Source organism: Amblyomma americanum, chromosome 10 (genome assembly GCF_052857255.1).
Source record: "Amblyomma americanum isolate KBUSLIRL-KWMA chromosome 10, ASM5285725v1, whole genome shotgun sequence".
NCBI lineage: Eukaryota > Metazoa > Arthropoda > Arachnida > Ixodida > Ixodidae > Amblyomma > Amblyomma americanum.
The window spans coordinates 55,636,189-55,648,047 of NC_135506.1; the positions used below are offsets into that span (position 1 = coordinate 55,636,189).

Below are 11,859 nucleotides of genomic sequence, written 5' to 3' on the forward strand. Positions count from 1 at the left end.
GAGGAGACCAGTGGACAAAGATCATCATGAAGCCGCTCTTGACAGAAGACTACAATAAGGGCATGCTTTGTGTTGACAAGTCCGATCAACTTATAGCTTCTTACAATGTCTTGATGAAGTGTGTCAGGTGGTGGAAGACACTGTTTTTCCACTGCATTGACATTGCTGTCGTCAACAGCTTTATCATCTTCCAAGGACACAGGGAACGGCCCCCCGAGATAGAGGAGCTCACCAGAAAGACTGGCTTTGACCAGCTCGCATTCCGTATTGAGCTGGTCAAACAAATTTTTGGGATGGACAACAGACATGTTCACCCTCCACCTCCTCCAAAGAAGTCCGAGCACAAGCCCCAGGTGCAAGAAAAGCGTCGCAACTGCAAGCTCTGCTATGAGAAAACCGAAGTCGAAAGGAAGACGGCAGTATTTTGTGAGCCATGCCATGTGTATATCTACTTCATCCCGACGAGGGACTGCTTTGGAGAATGGCACACCACACACCCACGCTAACTTTTTTTTTTGCGGGAAGAACAGTTTTCGGCAATACCTTCTGCAAATTGTGTTATTTTTTATGATATAATAGTCTACAGAATGTATACCTTGAAATTTTTTCACTCTTGATAATTTTAAAGTTGTGCTCCTTTTTTAAAGCAGAACATTATCCTCACTGTAGAAATTTTTATATTTTAAACATTTTTTCATCAACTTGTGTAATAAATATATAAAAGCAACAATTATGTTATTAAATAGAAAATTCTTTTAGCTACATTTGGTACCAAACGATGTAAATAAGGCATTACTGTCTAGCCGGCAAAAAATATTTCTTTCTACCTAGTGAAAACTGCCCTTTTTCCCGAGGTTGCGAAAGAGTTAATTTCGGCACATATTTGCTTTTGTGTGCTCGGTAGATTCGGGCGTGTCAGACTTGGTTTAGGTACCAAGGGTTTGTTGCTACATTAGCGACAGTGTAGCTAATGCATTGCAGGGGCAATAAAAGGACGTGCATTTGGGCGTATTGGAGTACTTGTATTTAACGTCGAGTGGTTAGTTAGCCGATTGTGGTATTCGGAGATTAACATAATTAAGTGAAGATGCAGAATTTTTAAGAGAACAGCTGTAGCAGCTATGTGTATAGATGATGGTGACGAGGTGTCACACTGACACAATGAGTTTAAGGGAAGCATCTCGCTAGTACGAGAGTGAGTAAGGTCTGTGATGCACAGTCGCATCTTTGAGAGTTCAACCGGAACCGTTGATTCTCAATCTCGAGCGATCAAGCTGCTTTGAGAAGAACCCGCGGATTAACCTGAGCGTGGGCCAAATTTTAAGCAGACTTTCAATATTCGGGTGGTTTAGGGTGATCAGAGCTTGGATTGATAAGGGATGAAGTTTCTATTCAAAATCTGTAGGCTTTGACAAACCACCACTTATTGTAAAACATGGCAGTATGTCCTTGGCGACCTCAGATGTAACGCGGACGCTCGCTTTGACCCTAAATTCGGGCAAAATTGGGGATCATTATTCGCGAGCAGGATTTTGCTCGGCATTAGAAGGAAGCCTGGTGGGTCTGGAGTGAATCCCGGGCGCTTGCGCATGGGGCAGTGCTTTGTTGTTCGGAACGTCTCATCTATGATTTCCTTCGTTGGTGGTTTGGTGCTGTCGGTTTGTCTTTGGAGTTGATACTGCAAGCCAGGAAATCAACGTGGACGCAAGCCTATCTCTTCGTGCCCAGCGGTTGGGAGCACTGGCCAGTCGAGATTTTTCCGGGTCGCGGAGGAGTTGTTACATTCGGCGGCTGCCCGTCTGTATTAGCGGCGGTGTCGGCAAGGCTCACCTGCTGGAAACCAACGCTAAGCTTCTTTGGGATGGTCCTGAGCCATGCAATAAGAATCGCTTGCACGTTCCAGACCCGAGTACACCGTAGAGCGTCTCCCAGGCAAACTCCGGGCGAAGCGGAGAGGCCGCCGCAGTGATCGAGCAGCAGCTAATCCCCAATGGTCAATACTAAATTGAGGGAACTAATGCGCCCTAGTTCCCGGTAAAACACAGTCGGCGTGGGAAAATGGCGGCGGATTAGCGGGCATCGTCCGCCAGCCTTCGCAGGCATCGCCAAGAACGAAGCGTCCCTTTAGGCTACTGGACCCGACCGAGCGATCTTGTCCGGCGCGTCGGTTGACATCTAAAGAACAGGTGTAAACCCCGCGTGGGGACTTTCGGCCGGTTAGAAAACATCTCCCTCCGCCATCAACGTGAACCCAAGGGCATTCTCCTCTCTCCCTGGCTCGACACGTGACGAGGACGTGTCCCTATGTGCAGCGGTGCGTATTTGTGCGCGATAACGCAAGTTTTAGGCCACTCCCACCCTGGCGGAGACGTCCTCAACCTGGGGAATCTAGGGACGGAGAACTGTATGAAACTGGACAGCGGTGTGCAGTGAAAATCATGCTCCATCATGCTCCTTCTGGATGCTCCTATTGGGATGCTCCATTTTGCATGCTCCATTATGATTCTACATTAAGATCCTTGCTTCGGAGAGAAGTTCAGTTGTAATCTCTGACTATGTAAATAATGTAAATAAGCCCACTAGTAACCTTCCTCCTATCATCCAACTCCTTTAACTCGTCGGCAGTCCTGTCCTGGTGGTGGTGGCGGTGTTCGCAGCAAGCGTCGTTCCTGACCTGTGGTTCCGTCGAGAGCGACTCCGAACCCCACATCCAACAGCTGACTTTTTTCACTTTTTTTGTTTTTCAGTCTTGAATGGTACGCTTAACAATGAAACCGGGAATTAAAAGACTGCATTGGAAAGCTGCAAAATGAAGTGGATGCTGACCTAAAGCTGACTTCTGCCCCTCCAATGTTGTACAAGTTGAATTCCTGCATTGTCATCATTGGTCAATTTCCACATCACATTTGCAACTCTTGAGCCAACCATTTACTACTAATTTCTCAAAAATATCCTTATATATGCGTGAACTTTGAAACTTTGCAGTCCTGTTAATTCATACCTGATTTATTCGAGCCCCTGGTTTATTCGAACTGATGCTTTGGTCTACTGGTCTGTGTCAACTGGTTATTTGAAACATTTAGTTCATTTGCGTGCCACATCTGAAATGAGTACTCAATTCTTTTCTGATTTTCAACTGTATTGGCATGCTTATTTGTGTTTTGTATTTTAGTGTCTGTTGTATTAACTCTTTGTGGGACCGCATATGTTTTTTGCAAAATTGATGAAAACTTTGATTGCATGAGCAGGTGCGGTGCACAGAAACTGTTTCCAAGAAATTTCACAACTTTAGTATGAATAGTTCACTGGAAAAATTGGGACATATCTGCCCCAATGGTACAAAATGGGTGTAATGATGAAGTTGAGATCTGTGTCTCAATGAGTTTTCTGTGGAACTGTTGCAACACTAAATGCGCAATGTAAAATGCTTCTCCAGGATAAACCGCTCACTTATTCAGGCTGGAAGTTGACACAGAGATGGGGTATGACGGTATTGCTTTTTCAATACCAAGTTTGTATGACGTACTTTCCTGATTTGATCACAATTCATTATAAATTTGCGTCGTCTGCAACACTGACGACCCATAACAAGCAGCTTTTGCATAGTGCGCATTTAGCATTGGAACAGTCTACATAGTCTAGTGTTGCAAAATCCTCAAGAAGGCGTTGGTACCTTGTGAAGTCAACATTTTGTTCCACGCAGTCCGGCCTTCATTTAGCCACATATAGAGGATGTTCAGTGCTTTCCTGTCCCTCCTTCGTTTCACCTCCAGGCACCTTAATTCGCGCTGGTTTACTTAACTAGCCCAGCAAAAAATTCTAGAAAAGTGTAGGATGTAGAAGACTGGTGGATTTTCTTTCCATTGTGCCTTGAATGAGCAGCTATATGGCATACCTTCTATAACAGTTCCACAGCACTGCTTTGTTTACATGCAACTATGCTAAATCAGAACAGGATATATAATTCTTTCACTTTTGCGCTGCTTTGCTATTTTGCTTGCATTCCTCTGTACCACCCACTTCCTTTCTTCACTCTTGATAAAAACAAAGAAACCTGATGACATTCGCGGTGAATAGTACATAAAACTTTGGAAGGAGGAGTGGTGTTGAACACCAAGTTCGAGGCTATTTTCCTCCTCACTGAGAAAACTCTGTACAACAAAGCTCAGAAAACAAAACTGTGTAGCAACTGGGCATGTGCAATTGCATGAAGTGCCAACTGCAGCCCAACATGGTTTCCCTTCGGACCACGTCCAAGTTATCCGGCTGGAGAGGACGAATGTTCGGCTCATGCGGTGCTGCAAACCTGACATATCTAACCTCAGCAGAAGCTCTTTCGCGTGCCAGGTGATTTGGAGCAAGAACAAAAGTTTGAACTAAGCGAATTTAGGAGGAACCACGGTAAGAATTAAGCGGCTTTAAATTGCACTGAAATTACACCCGGCCAACCGAAATATAGAACTTTGTTTGAATTAACCGAAATTATGAATTACCTGAGTTTGAATTATCACCAGTCTACTGCACTTCGTGCAGCCACAGTCCTGAATATGCTTTTACTAACAGGTAGGGCCTGTAGCCGTAGCTCCGCGAAAAAATTTTTGCTTTTTCAAGCTGGCCGACATCTTATTTCTGTGCTTCCCGCACGTATTCCATCCTCAATGGTTTCGGTGCTAGGTTGTTTATATTTTTTTTCACTGAGGGCTGCTGACTGTATCTATAGAACTGCTTTATTGGTACTTTTACGTGTTGCATTTTGCAACACACTCATTTGTCTGTCAGTTGTTCAGTTGTATGCTAGTAGTACTCAAGTGTGCATACTTCTTGAGACCATGTTCCATCTGTCATTCTGAGCTGCTTTTTAAAATGACTATAAGCAGATCAGCTGCAACCTGGACTTACTGGAAAAAGTCAAGTAAGCCGCTTTAGCTAGCACTAGGAAAACTGGTATCTCAGTCTCACAGGTGACTTTTCCTGCTACACCACTTTCTCTCAGGTAAGCAGCTTTCATCACCTCTCGTGACTGCGCAGCAAACAGCACCTTCACACAACAGGTGGGTTTTGGTGCAGCTCCCCACCCCACCAGAAGAAAGAGCAGATGGGCACTGACCTTTTCTCTTCCCTGGCCAGCCCACTTCTACAGAACTCCACAGGCAGAACCCAACCAGACACTTGTCACAGTTTTCCACGGCACTGTCCGCCTGATGCACTGTGCCTGCCCTTCTATCCCACTGTTTGGCCCCCAGTCCAACGTGCGCACTGTCCACAGGAAGTTGGATGCACCTCCCCAGCCTGTGAAAGGGTAAGTAAAAGAGCACCTTGAAATGGCATGATGCCAGAGTGCCCACCACTTACTCTTCTTGAAAGCAAGACTGTTAGGCACACGCACTTTTATGAGCAAAACGAGAGCATTCTCATTCTGGGCGTCTAGACTACACAGCCAGACAATGATCTTGAACGGAGTATTGAGCAAGGCTTGCAAAGTGACATAAACGTGGCAAATCAAGGCTCACAGTGGCAAGAATGCCTCTGGTGGCAAATGATGCGACTAGGTTGCTTGTGCACACAGCGCACACAACCAGATAAAGCACCTTTACATTTTCACGAACAGGTAGTGCTCATGGGAAACACCTTTACACCTGCATTTTCATGAGCAAGTATCATGAGCAAGTAGTGCACATGGCGAACAGTATGACCAATGCAGGTAACATTGTGCTATCATGCTTAAAGAGACAGAGCAGGAGAAGCGCAACGTTTTAAAAATGTTTGTCCCCTGTGTTACCAACAAGGATAGCATCACCTTAAGACAAATTAGCTTTTCAATTATTTTACCATGGCCTCCATCGAACACTGGTCAATGGCCCCAGCTAAGGTCAGAACTCACAAGGACCCTCACATATGTACGTCATGATGTATATGATGTCAATTTCGGAGTTTACTGTCATCAGCACATATTGGTGCAATGTTAAGATTAAAAAATGTTGACCTCCCAAGAGCACTGCAGCTCCTCTTTACACATTGATAAATACCATCCTTTTCATCTTGGCTTTGATGTTTCTAATAATGAATTGCTTGCCTATACTTATGATTGTGTTGTACTGCATTTCCCTTCTTATTCAGAATCACAGCTGTCATGTGTGGTCTTAAGTGACTGAAGAACAATAAATAAACAAACAACTAAAGAAAGGCTAGGCTGTCACTTTCATAAACTAATCAGTCAGGGTTCGTACAGGCTTTGAAGGCACAAATTCAAGGGTTTTTAAGGACTTTCAAGGCCCCCAAAAGTTTTTTCAAGGACTCATTTCAATATTCAATTTAGTACCCTTTATATTAAAACAACTTTTTTAAAACACGCTGCAACAAATTTATTGAAAACTAAGAAATAGCCGCACTTACACACTAGACTATTTTAATACTAAATTAAGACAGGTCGTAACAAGCGTTCATGAAAGCTCCTAAAGCTTTGGGATTATTTCTTGCTTGATGATTAGAAGTTCTTCCGTTTTGCTTTTTGCCGTTTTCCTAAGGCAATTTGACTTTCCAATGTGCATGACGTTGTCTGTCTCTTCTGCTTTCTCAGCCAAGTTGTCTGCTGAAGCTGTCAGATCAGCAACGGTTGCTTCAAGTCTTGATTTCTTTTGCTTCAAGGTATCAATTTCTTCCTCAACAAGGCGCTTCTTTGGCTCATTTGCTTCTTCAAGTTGCTCCTTCTTCTGTGCCTCCAGATATTCGTGATAACGATGCCTTGCAGCTGAAACGGAGGTCCTCAACTCCTTTCTTATAGGACTGTTAAGGATGCCACCTGCCTTATTAACGGCGTCGCATATAACGCGTTATGAGACATACGACATACTTTTCAAGTTTTCCACACAGACCTGCCGGTTGACACTAAATCCCCTTTCCACAGTTGCCTGGCCGTGGCTGAGCACAAGCAAAAGTTGGACTACTGTCCAGAGCTCAGCGTAGGATGAATCAACTTTCTAAGTTCAAAGAAAAAAATGTCTAGCCTGTCAGAGCTCTTTTCAAAAAATCACAGCTTGTGCTTCTCCATCTGCAGCATTTCGGTGTACTCAGAGAGAACAGAGGCCCGTTGGCGATCGCTAAATCTTTTTGCAGCGATGAGGGCATTCAAAACATTCTTGAGTCCTGCTAGGCACTGGTCTGGCTTGGTGCACAATTGACGGGGATCCAGTGAGGAAAGGCCTATAACCAAAGGGAATCTTAAAGGACTCTTCTCAAGAACCATTTTACACACACTAACAAGGAACTGCTTGCATTCCATTTTAAATGCAAATGCATCTTTTGCGCTGAACTTGGAATTCTTCAAAATTTGTTCAGCTGCATAACCAATGTACACTTCCTCAAGTGCTGTGTGATTGTTCACGTCTTCATTGTTGTTTTTTAACAGGCCTGTAGTCCCAACTGATGCAGAGAGAACTGAACACTTCAAAAACTTTGTGAGAAGCTTCCTGACAATTGTTCCGAGGTCCCTTGCCAGAAAAAACACAAGTGGTTGGTCTACCTGATAGTCCATCAGGAAAACTTTCAGAATTAGTGCAATCCCAAGGCCAAAGTTAAGTTTTGCTGGGACTAGTGGGTTACTGGAGGAACTGAGCAAGTTTTGAAAGGAGGCACAGTTCGGCTGGTTCACTTCTTTCTTTTTTGCAGACTCAACGTAAATTCTCACACCAGGCCAGAGCGAAAGGGCTCGTTCAATTACCGGAACGTTTTCAACCCAGCGATGGGAGACGTACTTAAGGGGAAATGTAGCCTGACCAATCCCCGCTACGAAGTCTTCTTGCCTCGCCGGGGAATCTTGAAATAATGCACTTGGACTAGACAACAGAATGCCCACTCCCCACTTGCTGGCTGTTACACCTGCCCTGTAGGCATTGTGCACAACGTGCAGACTGCAAGTGCCTAAATCTAGGCATTGTAGTTGATAGTTTTTTTGCAGGTGCTCCTGAAATCTTCTGAAAATTTTCAAGTTGACATTCGGTCCGTCCATGGACACTTGTAGGATCTTAACAAGTGGTAATGGCTCCAGTGCCTTCAACAATTTATCCTCGATGTCATCTGCCGTCGCGTGGCCCATAAAAACGGATGTGAAGTACCTTGTTATTTTTTGAGATGCATCCCAGTACCTAACGTGTATATCCATCTGCTTCCGATGGAGGTAATCATTTGTGGATTCATCAAACAGAACGGCGTAATAGTCGCACTTATCTATCGCCTGATGAATGGGTGATAGAAAGAATGGTCCAAGACCATGACATGCCAGGTATGCGCACTTTTTCTCTCCACATGTGAAGACCTTCGCCACCTCGCTGTCGGGAGACATTCTCTTGAACAGATCGATTGCGTGGGCAGATGAGCTGTACGAGTAATGACACGTGACAACTTTCAAAGCCCACAATATTTCCGCTTCTGTCACTAAATCGTGAGCCTTGCTTGCAGCATTCGAATTTGAGGACTCCGTTGCGACCACACGAACAGATTTGCCACACTCACGCGATGTCACGTAGTTCAACATGGAGCTATCTGCTGCGTTCTTCATGCTCGCGCTGTGTTTCGAACTCCTCTTGTGGCTCTTCAACGCAGACTCTCCCATCAACGAGATGTCAAACACTTTTCCGCACAGAATGCGAACTTGTGGTGTCCGGTGCAATCCAGTCTTTGTACTCGTCATGGCTAAGCCACGATGCTGAAAATTGCACTTCCCGGGCATTGCGCGCACACAAAGTTATGTCCACGTCCAGCGCGTGCCGCAATACACGTGCTCTGAATAAGCCAACGGGAGACGATTAACAAGTGGTATGAGGACGGCAACTATAAAAAGTGCGCGACCGCAGCAAACAAAAAACACAACACGACAATATGACAACATAGAGGACGAACGCCCGAACAGGACTGGATTTTCTTGGCTTGGATCCGGAGGCAACCCTCGCTTTCAATGTGGCCAGTTGATCAATGGGCAATCGCTGAACGGCGCCAATGGCTATCATCACGAAATTCAAGGATTTTTCAGGCACCACCAAAAATTTCATGGTTTTCAAGGCCTTGAAAATCACATTTTCAAATTCAAGGGTTTTCAAGGTTTTCAAGGACCCGTGCGAACCCTGTCAGTGTTCACTTTTCTTGCTTTCCCCAATTGCCATGATAGGGATTATTTTCATCAAACTCAAGTTGCCAGTGCATTGTCATCAGCGTAACACTGTGACTTATATTCCACTAACTCTTGGCATTTTTTAAAGCTGTGCCAAGCTTTGGGCCATCAAAAGTGCATGCACCACTGCCTATTAAACAATAGGCAATACCGAGTGAAATTCAGCAATATTTTGCAGTCACACAATTTAAAAATCTAGTTGCCACCACAGTCACAAAATTTTCTGTGCTGTCCCACTGTGTGTAGGACTCGGAGAAACCAGAGGAAAACGCCGAAACCAGAATTGAAATCGTTAAGTAGAAGTAACACGTAAATTAAGAACTTGAGCATTAGTGAAAATTTTATAGTCACCGCTGCCAAACTCCACACAGCCTGAAATCAGCATCTAACTTTGCGTACTGTCACGAGGATTGTTCTCACGTAATTATAATTACTAACCATGACGACTTATGACCACTTTTCTTGTACTGTATTTGAAATTTAAAACATCCGCATTCTGAATTCATGAATGAATGAATGAATGAATGAATGAATGAATGAATGAATGAATGAATGAATGAATGAACTTTATTCCCGTCATCATGGGACCTCACGGTCGGGGTGCAGCAATTAGGAGGGGGTGCCTCCTGGCCGGCTCTCAGCACCGGAGACCGCGAAGAGAGTCTTGTAGTAAGCTGTCTCCGCCTGACGGATGAAGAGTCTTTGTTGATCCAGGTCGTGGCTCCGGATCAGCTCTTCCCAGGTGGCAAGGTCTGGGATGCTTTGTGATTTAGCCCCAGGAGAATCCTGACACTCCCAAATTAAGTGATTTTGCAAAGTCATTCTGTGGCAGCTACTGCAGAGCTCAAGCTCCCCAGTGTCTTCATCGTGTAGTATAGAGTACGGAAAGAATCTGTTGACCTGAAGACTCCTCCAGGTCCTGCACTCCTGTGGAGTAAGTGACCTATCTGGAAATGAGATTGTTTGCCTATCCAGCCTAGGTGTTTCGGTTATTTCTTTATACGTTATGAGAGGGTCTTTATTCCCACTCAGGGGCACTTCCAGAGCAGCTCGGATGTATAATTCTCGAGCAAAGCTGTGAGCAGCCTCATTCTCCGGAATGCCCTCATGAGCAGGAACCCATATGAGGGTGACCTCTCTGCTTGAGGGCTATCTTCTTAGTAATTTGGCGGCTTGACTGGAGACCACCCCCTTACAAAAGTTGTGATCAGCTGCCTTACTGTCAGACAAGATGACCTTGGCTTCGGTACTGACGCACGCTAGGGCAATAGCAGCCTCCTCTGCCACTAACGCAATCCTAGTGTTAATCGATGCTACAGTCACTTTCTCCCCATTCCCATCAACGGCGGCAATGACGGAGGCGCCATCGGACCCACAGGCTGGGTCCCAGAAGGCAATGTTACCTGGCGGGTCCCGGGCAAGATTGTTCATTATTGTTCGAGCTCTACATCTTCTTCTTTCTTTATCATGCTCCGAGAGCATGTTCTTAGGTATACTGGCAATTTTGAGATGCTTCCGTATGTCTAAGGGGATTAGCTCTGCAGTATACGGGGGTTTCCGCTCGCTCTCCCCTAGGTCATCGAGGAGCCTGCCTGCCCCCCCTAGGTCATCGAGGAGCCTGCCTGCCAGTGAGGAGCTAAGTCTCCAAATGATCGCTTCTCTTACTGCCCTGGTGATCTCCGCACAGGTATTGTGGACTCCCATACTAAGCAGTTTCTTCGTTGAGGAGTTAGGTGGGATGCCGAGAGCTCTTTTGTATGCAATGCGTGCCTGCAAGGATTTAAAACTGCCGCGCAGGGGGCCACGCAGGATGGTCGCCTGTTGCGAGCTCCAAACAGCGCAACGTCGGCTTGAAACAGAGTCAACCTAACACCACGTGCTGGTACTACAAATTGCGTTCCACGCAATTAGGCGGCGTCTATTTCATTTGCCGAGGTGTCCTTTGAAAGTCGTCGTTGAGATACCAGCCACGGCATAACAGCGTCAACGTGGTGTGCAACGTCAGAGCGGCGTCGACACACCGTGAACTTTACTCACATGCACAGGAGCCTTGGCGCACTCATGCTGACATTCGCAGCTCCAGCAGGCATGCTTGACGTGAGGGTCAAGAATACTGATTACGGAGGAAAAAAACTCCATGCAACATCTCTAGAATAAACTTGCGACTCGAACGTCAACACGGCGTGCTCGTGCTCAGCTTATATGTCAACTAAGTAGAGGGCGCTAGTCATAAGTCTTGTATTTGAAGAAGCGCATTATATATATATATATATATATATATATATATATATATATATATATATATATATATATATATATATATATATATATATATATATATATATATATATATATATATATATATATATATATATATATATATATATATATATATATATATATATATATATATATATATATATATATATATGAATTCTAGCTCATTATAATCTAGGGGGACCCGCCACGGTGGCTCAATGGTTAGGACGCTCGGCTACTGATCCGGAGTACCCGCGTTCTAACCCGACAGCGGCGGCCGCGTTTCGATGGAGGTAAAGCCCCGATGGAGGCGAAGCGCAAAGGCGCCCGTGTGCTGTGCGATGTCAGTGCACGTTAAAGATCCCCAGGTGGTCGAAATTATTCCGGAGCCCTCCACTACGGCACCTATTCCTTTCTTCTCTGAGTCCCTACTATAG

At 45.0% G+C, this 11,859-nt stretch overlaps 1 protein-coding gene across 5 annotated transcripts in view; it reads right to left on the minus strand.

The window, feature by feature from the left end:
• Nucleotides 1-11,348, minus strand: part of LOC144107038 (uncharacterized) — a 439,706-nt gene extending 428,358 nt beyond the window's left edge. For all 5 annotated transcript variants that reach the window (XM_077640022.1, XM_077640023.1, XM_077640025.1 and 2 more), the window contains exons 1-2: nucleotides 11,201-11,348; nucleotides 5,108-5,289 (exon numbers count right to left, since the gene is read on the minus strand). In XM_077640022.1, the coding sequence (XP_077496148.1) occupies nucleotides 5,108-5,289; nucleotides 11,201-11,253 (235 nt within the window). In that variant the 5' untranslated portion in view covers nucleotides 11,254-11,348. The remainder of the gene's footprint in view (nucleotides 1-5,107; nucleotides 5,290-11,200) is intronic.
• Between the last annotated feature and the right edge of the window lie 511 nt (nucleotides 11,349-11,859).